The sequence below is a fragment of the Orycteropus afer genome, unplaced genomic scaffold (assembly GCF_000298275.1).
Source record: "Orycteropus afer afer isolate SDZICR_OR568_19922 unplaced genomic scaffold, OryAfe1.0 scaffold00524, whole genome shotgun sequence".
Classification (NCBI taxonomy): domain Eukaryota; kingdom Metazoa; phylum Chordata; class Mammalia; order Tubulidentata; family Orycteropodidae; genus Orycteropus; species Orycteropus afer.
Window position 1 is genome coordinate 1,461,494 of NW_006922111.1, and position 10,112 is coordinate 1,471,605.

The 10,112-nt window shown below is 49.2% G+C and overlaps 1 protein-coding gene across 1 annotated transcript in view; it reads left to right on the plus strand.

Annotated features, from left to right (window-relative positions):
• Positions 1–392: 392 nt before the first annotated feature.
• The window catches only part of GTSE1 (G2 and S-phase expressed 1), a 32,213-nt gene continuing 22,493 nt past the window's right edge, over positions 393–10,112 (plus strand). Inside the window, exons 1-3 of the mRNA XM_007955651.1 lie at positions 393–423; positions 6,416–6,473; positions 6,559–7,186. Of these exons, the coding sequence (XP_007953842.1) occupies positions 393–423; positions 6,416–6,473; positions 6,559–7,186 (717 nt within the window). The remainder of the gene's footprint in view (positions 424–6,415; positions 6,474–6,558; positions 7,187–10,112) is intronic.

Consider the following 10,112-nt stretch of genomic DNA (forward strand, 5'->3'; position numbering starts at 1 on the left):
CACCTAACAGCAAGAGTTTGTAAAGTTAGTGTGCGTTGCATTTCATCATACTCCATATATGGAGATGATCACATGGTTTCCCCTTAGGTCCAGTAATGTGGTGAGTTACGTTACTGGACTGACTAACGTTCTGTTGCTCTTTAAGGGTGCTGAAGTCCACCTCACTTGGTTATAGTACGTTGTGATTATCACTCTCTCGGCATGCTGCTGGATTCTGGGTGTTGATACTCTTGTTTAGGATTTTTGTGCCACATGAGTGAGAGCGGTCTGTAGCTTCATCTGCTGAGCAAACTTTATAGGGTTATGGGACCATAAGTACGCTTGCATCGTGGGGATGAGTTGGAGGGTTTCCTTGGTCTGTCCTCCAGGGCACTGAACAGCATTAGGATGACATGCTCTTTGAAGAGGTGCCAGCCTGTCCTGGTGAGCGACCTGGGGCTGGTGCCTTTGTGGCAGGGACATCCTTTGACACGTTCCTCCAGTGGCTGGCTTTCTCTCTTCTGAAGTCGATTTTGGTTAATTCTGTTTCCTAGTGAATTATCCATGTCAGCCGAGGTTTTAGGATTTGTGGCCTGGAGCGGAACGAGCTAGTTCGTGAATCTTCATTTCCTCTTTCTGTGGTTAGTGCCCCCTGACGTCTCGTGTACCTGTGCTTTCTACCTTGGCCTTCTTTAGGTAACTAGAACCGATTAAGTGACTAATTAGGGCTCACTGAGGACCAGCACGTTTTTAAATGTCACGCTTTTGGTAGGCAGTCTGCATTGTGCATGAGGACGAAATGTGTTATAATTTGTGCCTGCCATCCGCTGTTTACAGAACTGGGATGCAAGTTTAGTGTGTTTCCCTAAACGTTGGCTAAGTGGGACTGTTGCTGGGCATTGGGGAATTCAGGGAAGTGCAAGGCATTTGTCATTTTGGTGGCACTTACAGTCTGGTTGTGGTGATGGGATAGTGAGGTCAGGTCAGGGTGCTGTGGGTGCCCTGGGGGGAGCTGGTGCCATGGGGCAGTTGCCCCAGCAGCTGTCAGCTGCCCTTGAGTGGACACTGACTCACCGAGACCCCACGTGCAGCAGAGGGAAGCACTGCTCGGTCCCACACCATCCCGTGGTGGCCTAAGGACCAGACCGTCCGGACCCGTGGGGTTTTCTGTGGCTCATTTTCAGAAGTCGGTCCCCAGGCCTTTCCTCCTGGTCTTGGTCTGGAAGCTCTCCTGACACCTGCTCAGCATCCCAGCAGCACACAGGCCTCCATGACAGATGGCTAGGGGCTGCGCTTGAGGTGATTGGCTCAAGTCGAACCCCGGTCTCCCGCGTGTCATTGTTAGGTGCCATCGAGTGGGCTCCGATTCACAGTGACCCTGTGTACAACAGGACGAAACACTGCCCAGTCATGTGCCAGCCTCCTGATCCCCGCTAGACCTGAGCCCATTGTTGCAGCCACTGTGTCAATCCATCTCATTGAGGGCCTTCTCCTTTTTCCCTGACCCTCCACTTTACCAAGAATGACATCCTTCTCCAGGGAATGGTCCCTCATGATAACATGACCAAAGTAGGTGAGATGAAGTCTGGCCATTCTTGCTTCCAAGGGGCTTTCTGGCTGCACTTCTTCCAGATTTGTTAGTTCTGGCAGTCCATGGCACTTTCAGCGTTCTTCACCAATACCACAGCTCAAAAGCATCAACACTTCGGTCTTCCTTATTCATTGTCCAGCTCTCAAATGCATATGAGGCGATTGAAAATACCATGCCTTGAGTTGGGCACACCTTAGTCTTCAAAGAGACATGTTTGCTCTTCAGCACTTGAAAGAGGACTTTGGCAGCAGATTGACCCAGTGCAATTTGTCGTCTGATGTCTTGCTTCCATTGGTGTTGATTGTGGAACCAAGTAACATGAAATCTATGACAACTTCAGTCTTCTCTCCATTTATCATGATGCTGCTCATTGGTCCAGTTGTGAGGATTTTCGTTTTCTTTATGTTGAGGCAATCTACTTCCCTAGCAATCACCTCAGAAACCCAAGGAGGAGTCGCCATGAGTCGGATCCAACTCGAAGGCAATGAGTTTGGTTTTTGGTTTTTATGTTGAGGTATAATCCATACTGCAGACTGTAGTCATTAATCTTCATCAGCAAGCAATGTTATGTTGTCTAGTTATCAAGGTTGTTAATGGGTCTTCCTCCAATCATGATGTCATGTTCTTCATATAGTCCAGCTTCTTGGATTGTTTGCTCAGCATACAGATCGACTAAGTATGGTGAAAGGGTACAGCCTTGCTGCACTCCCTTTCTTATTTTAAACCATGCAGTATCCCCTTGTTCTATTTGGATGACAGCCTCCTGGTCTAAATATAGATTCCTCATGAGCACAGTTAATTGTTCAGGAATTCCCATTCTTCTAAATGTTACCCATAATTTGTTATGATCCACATGATCGAATGCCTTTGCGTAATCAATAAAACACAAGTAAACATCTTTCTGGTATTCTTTGCTTTGAGCCAAGATTCATCTGACATCAACAACGATATCCCTTGTTCCATGTTGTCTTCTGAATCCAAGTTGCATTTCTGTAAGTTCCTTGTCAATATACTGCTACAACCACTTTTGAGTTATCATCAGTAAGATTTTACTTGCATGTGAAATTAACAATATTGTTCAATAATTTTCACATTCTGTGGGATCACCTTTTATTTTTTTAATTTTTTTTTAATTTTAAGAGCTTGTTTTACATTCAACATAATGCGTACATTTAGTTTCATTCCCCATTCGCCATGTCCAAACAAACCCACTCTCCTCCCCTCCCTACTCTGCAACCCTCCCCCTGTGCCCCTCATAATTATACATTCCTGTTTGTCCTGCATTTCCTCAGTTTGAATGTTGGTCCTCTGGTGTCCCATGGTCTATTTGCTCTAAGGGATGTATTACCATAGAGTACGTGGGTGAGGCATCCGGGGTTATACACCTTGTTAACTATTGGGCTGAGAGCTCGCCCCTGGGGGTGAGTTTTATTCCAGGTGCAGAATGTATTCCAGGGCCATAGTATTGGGAGTCTCACCAGATTTCATCTGACCAGTAATTCTGGTCATTATTGAGTGTTTGGATTTTGTTCCGTGTTTTACCTCCCACTCTATCCAGGATCTCCAGATTTGATCCTTTCCTGAGTGGTTGGCATTGGCAGCCAGGCACCATCCAGTTCTTCTGGTCTCGAGGGCCTTCATGTCCTAGGGCTGAGTGCTTCCAAATGCCCTTGGGTTTGTGTGTGTGTGTGTGTGTGTGTTCTTCTTCATTTTCTACGCTAGGAGACCATTAGCTGCATCTTAGATGGCTGCTTGAAAGCTTTTAAGACTCCAGTCTCTATTCACCAATATAGATTGTGGAGCTTTTTATGTATTTTGTTGTGCCAATTGAGTCTGGTGTTCCCCGGTACTATGGTTCTGAGGTGTAGATCTATTGGATCTCTCTCCATAGTGTCGGGATGTTTGTGAAGGATTACTCAGTGTCTGTCTTCTATTGTTTCTATAAGGATTGCAGGTATTTTGTATCACTGGTGTCTGTGCAAGATTAGCCTCAGCTGAATCTATCCTTGGTTTAGAGTATACCTCTGTTCACTGACCCCCCGTCTGATCATCTCAGGTGTTTATGTGTTTATCTGTATAGCCTAGTGTTTGGTGTTAATGGCAGTGTGGCATTGTGGACACATTGGTTGGTATTAGCATCTGTTGTCTATCTCTTATGTGCACAATTCAGGTGTATCACCTTTCTTCGGAATGGATACAACTATGGATCTCTTCCAGTCAGTTGGCTAGGCAACTATCTTCCAAATCTCTTGGCATAGATGAGCGAGTGCCTCCAGCGTGGCATCCATTTGTTTAAACATCTCAATGGTATTCCATCAATTCCTGGAGCTTTGTTTTTTGCCATTTCCTTCAGTGTAGCTTCTACTTCTTCCTTCAATACCATTGGTTCTTGGTCACATGCCACCTCCTAAAATGGATGAACATTGACCAATTCTTTTTGGTACAGTGACTCTATGTATTCCTTCCATCTTCTTTTGATGCTTCCTGCATCATTCAATATTTTGTCCATAGAATCCTTCAGTAATGCAACTTGAAGCTTAAGTTTTTTCCTCAGTTCTTTCAGCTTGAGAAATGCCGAGCATGTTCTTCCCTTTTGGTTTTCTAACTCCATGTCTTTGCACATTTCATTATAGTAATTGGCCTTGTCTTCTCGGGTTGCTCTTTGAAATCTTCTGTTGAGCTCTTTATCTTGTCATTTATTCCATTTGCTTTAGCTACTCTCCATTCAAGGGCAAGTTTCAGAGTCTCCTCTGACATCCATTGTGGTCTTTTCTTCCTTTCTTGTCTTTTTAATGATCTTTTGCTTTCTTAATGTATGATGTCTTGATGTATTCCCCAATTCCTCTGGTTTTCGGTCATTGGTGTTCAATGCATCATATCTATTCTATAGATGGTCTCTAAATTCAGGAGGGATATAATCAAGGTCATATTTTGGCTCTTGTGGACTTGTTTTAATTATCTTTTACTTCAAGTTGAACTTGCATATGAGCAGTTGATGGTGTGTTCCACAATCAGCTCCTGAGCTTTTCCATTGCCTCTTTCCAGAGATGTAGTCAATCTGATTCCTGAGTACTCCATCTGGCAAAGTCCACGTGTGTACCTGCCATTTGTGTTGTTGAAAAACAGTATATGCACTGAATAAGTCGTTGGTCTTGCAAAATTCTATCATGCGATCTCCAGGATCATTTCTATCACCAAGGCCAAATTTTCAAGCTACTGGTGATTCCTCTTTGTTTCCAACTTTTGCATTCCAGACACCAGTGATAATGAACACATCTTGATTGCATGTTTGGTCAATTTCAGACTGCAGAAGTTGGTAAAAATCTTCCCTCCTCTTTGGCCTTGGTGGTTGGTGCATAAATTTGAATAATAGTAGTATTAACTGGTCTTCCTTGTAGGCATATGGATATTATCCTTTCACTGACAGCATTGTAGTTCAGGATAGATATTGAAACATTCTTTGTAACAATGAATGCCACGCCATTCCTCTTCAATTTGTCATTCCTGGCATAGTAGATCATATGAATGTCTGGTTCAAAATGGCCAAAACCAGTCCATTTCAGCTCACTAATGCCTAGGATATCAAACTTTATGCATTCCATTTCATTTTTGATAACTTCCAATTGTCCTAGATTCATACTTCATACATTCCACGTTCTGATTATTAACAGATGTTTGCAGCTGTTTCTTCCCATTTTGAGTTGTCCCACATCAGCAAATGGAAGTCCCAAAAGCTTTACTCCATCCATGTCGTTAAGGTCGACTCTACTCTGAGAAGGCAGCTCTTCCCCAGTTGTATTTTGAGTGCCGTTCAAACTGAGGAGCTTATCTTATGTCACTATATCGACAGTGTTTTAGGGCTGTTCATAGAGTTTTCCAGTAATGTATCAGACAGTGTTTCACTGCTATTCATAAGGTTTTCCTTGGCCAGTTCTTCGAGAAGTAGGTAGCACTTTCCTTCTGAGTCTGATTTAGTCTGGAAGCTCCAGTGAAATCTGTCCACCACGGGTGACCCTGATGGTATTTGAAATAGTGCTGGCACAGCCTCCAGCCTCCCAGCAACGTGCAGGCCACCCCAGTACGACAGACTGACGACGGTGGTGGCTTGGCCTCCAGCCTCCCAGCAACGTGCAGGCCACCCCAGTATGACACACTGACAGCAGTGTGCAGGCCACCCAAGTAGGACAGACTGACAGACGGTGGTGGCGCTTTCCCACACGGGAGGCAGGACTTCTACCCCCGAGTCACACTGCCCTCTGCCCCAACAGAGGTACCGACTGACCCCGGGAGTCTGTGGTCTGTTACAGATGGGTGCTGGGTGGTGTGCTGTAAATATGGTGGGGTGCGAGGTGCTGTTTTATTTGGGAGCTCAGGAAAGACTCCAAAGAAGAGATGACTGTTAGTCAACAAATACATGTTGATGTCCTACTGTGTGTTTGAGCGATTCTTGTTTTCCTTTGTGAAGATGAGTAGATGTTTTAGTTTGTAAGAGGCGGGCTTGATTCTAGGAGACCGGAGGCTGGTCCACTGAAAATGTTCTGTACCTGAAGAGGACTTGGGTGCATCTGAGCAGCAGGGCAGATGGCTCAGGGTGCACTTAGGTTACAGCTTAAGATCAGAATTTCTGCCGAGGGTGACTTAGCACACACAGAGTGGCTAATGCTATTTTAGAAAGAACCAGAACAAATAAGATGATCTATAGCAGCCTGTGAAGGTGTGACTGTGGAGATAGGGTAGGCTGTGCTTTGGGGTGAAATTCCACGGTCATTCAGGTCGCTCTCGACGGTGGTGGGTTCTCTCTGCCCTGTCCCGCCTGACAGTAACAGCTTACTGTTCTCCCTGTAGACATTCTGCTTCTGGCTGATGAGAAGTTCGACTTTGATCTTTCGTTGTCTTCCTCCAGGTAAGCAAGTGAGTGTTTTCCCTGGCCTGAGTAAAGTCCTGTCTTTCCGTGCCAGTGTGATTAACAACCTTTTCTTTACATACAGTGCAAACGAAGATGAGGACGTCTTTTCTGGACCTGTTGACCGAAGAGAGAGGTGTCTGGCTGCCAGCAGCGAATCGAACGGTCCAAGCTCTGAAGAAGCTCTGCCAGCATCGGGGAGTCGCGTTCCTTGGAGCCCTCTGGCAGGCGAGACGTTTGCGCAAGTCTGCAAAGAAGCTCACCTACTGGCCTTGCAGATCAAGGGCAGCAGCAAAACCAGGGGCTCTGGTGCCACCAAGCCTGGAGGCCCCAGAGGCCAGGGCCCGGAAATATTTGTGCAGGAATCAAAATTGAAAATAAACCTCTTCGAGCAAGGAAATGAGATGAAGAAGAGCCCCACGTCACTGAAGAGGGAAACGTACTACCTGTCAGAGAGCCCTCTGATGGGCCCGCCACACGTGGAACTTCAGCCCCCTGAAGGCCTGGCCCCGTGCCCCGGCCGCGCTCCTGCCCAGGCCAGCCTCACCCGCACGCAGCAGCCCCGTCCCTCGGCTCGCTCCTCTGCGGCTGTGGCATCAAGTGCCGCTCACCGTCCGAGTCAGGCGGTGGTGCAGAGAAAGACCGCCAGCAGGTTGCCCCCGCCCCGAGCTTCGTTGCTTCGAGGGAGGAGCCAGCCCTCGGCCGCGGAGAAGGTAGACGGGATGGCGCCGTGTTGATCTGGGGTGGGCCCCCCGACTGCTCAGCTTCCCGCTTTACCCCCGTCATGAAAACCACTGTGGGAAGACTTGGCAGCGCGTGTGCTCTGAGGGCGAGCAGCATGGGGAGCTGGTTTGGGAGTAGACTTGGGTTCAAGAGGTTTCTGGGGCTACTCGTGTAGAAGGAGCCCTGGTGGTGCAGTGGTTAATGGCTCAGCTGCTAGCTGAAAGATCAGTGGTTCAAACCCGCCAGCCTCTCCACAGGAGAGAGATGAGGGAGTCTGCTTCTGTAAGGATTGTTGTTGTTGTTCTGTGCCATTGAGTCAGACCCAACTCACAGCGACCCCTCCTTGGGTTTCCGAGGCTGTGTCACTGCGAAAGTAGATTGCCCAGCTTTCCATCTGAGGAGTGGCTGGTGGGTTTGAACTGCCAGCCTTCTGGTTAGCAGTCAAGTGCCTTAGGCACTACACCACCAGAGCTCCTCTGTAAGGATTACAGCCTGGGAAGCCCTGTGGTGCAGTTCCTCTCTGTCCTCTAGGGGCGCTGTGAGTCAGAAACGACTCCAGGCAGTGGGTTTTTTGTTTGTTTGTTATCCTGCAGAGCTGTGTGCTAGTTAAGGTAGCTTTCCTTCCTGGAGCATGCCAGGGACAGGTATACGTTTGGGGCACAATCAGGCAATTCTGGTGGCTGAGGGCCAGGAGCAAGGAGAGGGTGCTCAGGTGGAAGGGTGGGTGTCAGACAGTGGCCTGCTCCTGGGTTTTCCTCATCTGACTGCTCAGGTGAGGGGCTCTGGAGGAGAGGTGGCAGGGAGGCCTGGCAGGAGCCTGGCTGTAACCCTTCCTCAGCTCTGCTCCCCCCAGGACAGCAGGCTTCCACACAAGCCAGTCAGAGAGCAGGGCACCCGGGTTGTCAGGAGGGTTGGCAGATGCCCAGCGCCCAGCAGGGCCTCGATGTTCCTCCTTGTTAAGCACATCTCCTGAAGCCTGTGACTTCCTGTTGCCGGAAGCTAGAATTGAACCGCATGTTTGCCATACAAAATCCTACACAAAGAGGGTGTTCTGGCCCACTGTACTCCCCCCAAATCACTGAGGGGACCAGGCCCTTTAATCACAAAAGCTTTTTTGGGGGTGGGGAAGATCACTTTGTTCTTTTCTCCTGGACATTTTGCGGCTTGGGTGAAAGTTTACAGGCAGGTTCGGTTTCTATTCAACAGTTTGCACACATTTTGTTTTGCAGCATGGGGTGCAGTCCCTTCAGTGTAGTAGCCCCTTCCCACTTCCTCCCTGGGTCCCCCTTTCTGTTTGCCCGTCGTTCCTGTCCCTTCCTGCCTCTCCTGAGCTCTGTTTTTGGGCCAACGCTGCCCTTGGTGGCTCGGCTGGTTGGTGGTTCTGAGGACTGTGGTCCTCGTGTTCCCGCTCACTTTACAGGCCTGTGTGGACAGACGGCGATGTCCGTCTGCAGGCCACTTTGGGTGGCCGTCTCTCAGTGATACTTCTAGGGGAGAGCAGGGCGGGTTTTCGGCGTGTAACAGACGTGAACTTTAGGACCAGAAGGCTGTGGTACGCTGTTGGCTGTTCCGTCTCGAGCCTCTCCCCAGGCGTTGGTGGTGATCCGTTGGCCAGAGAGCTAGATCTGGGCGGAAGGAAGTGTTGCTCGACAGCTCACCTGTGTGATAAGCTCACTTCCTGTGTGGGCGGGCCCACCCTCATTACCGGGAGGACTGCCTCTGGAGATGGCTGGGCCGCTCTATTGTCACACCAGTTAAGAGACAGAGACACCACTGGTGTGGTAAGAGTGGAAACACCAAAACGCAAGAAGGAGCCGTCCTGGCGGGTGCGTGGGGAGATTGGAGCCCTTGTCCTCTGCTGGTGGGAAGGTAGCCTGGAGCAGCCGCTGTGGCGACAGCCTGGTGGTTCCTCCAGAGGTTAAAGTAGAGCTGTCACGTGACCCAGCACCCCTTCCTGGGTGTACCCCCCGGAGGAGTCAAAGATCCTCGGAGCTACCCTTCCAGCAGGATTCACAGTGCATTGCTGTCAGTAGCCAAAGTGAAAGCAGCCCGGCGGCCAGTCGGCTGACGGAGCCATAGGTAGGTGAATGTCCGTGCCGTGGAAGAGGTTCAGCAGAAGGGCTGTACCGACCGCTGCTGAAGATGGATTAACCGCGAAAGCCTGCGGCGTGAGCGCGGCTGGACGATGAGGACGTATATATGGCTCCACCCGTAGGAAATGCCCAGAACAGTCAGATCACACAGGCAGGCAAGGAGTGGCGGCATCCACGGTCAGAATCCTCCAACCCACTGATGGGTACAGAGAACATGGTGTCCTGAAACCAGAGTGTGGGGATGACGGCAGCCATGGTCAGAATCCTCCAACCCACTGACGGGTACAGGGAACAGGGTGTCCTGAAACCAGAGTGTGGGGATGACGGCATCCATGGTCAGTATCCTCCAAACCACTGAGGGGTACAGGGAACAGGGTGTCCCGAAACCAGAGTCTGGGGGTGACGGCAGCCGTGGTCAGTATCCTCCAACCCATTAACGGGTACAGGGAACAGGGTGACTTTCAAATTACACGAGTGTGTCTCAGTCTTTACAGGTGTGACAAAGGGTGAAAAATACCACTGCTTTCTGATCTTTCCTGAGCTTCCTCTCTTTACCTTGTCAGCTCTGCCTGTTCCAAGGGACTGTTCCTATCAGCAGGGCTACAGCAGGGCCCAGGAATGCCCTCGTGCTCGAATTTGTTGTTATTGTTGTTGTTAAGTGCTGTCAAGTCGTTTACGACTTGTAGTGACCCCATGCACAGCAGAACGAAACACTGCCCGATTCCGCGCCAGCCCCACAATCCCTGCTATACTTGAGCCCATCATCGCAGCCACCGTATCAATCCATCTCCTTGAAGGCCTCCCCCTCTTTCGTTGACCCTCC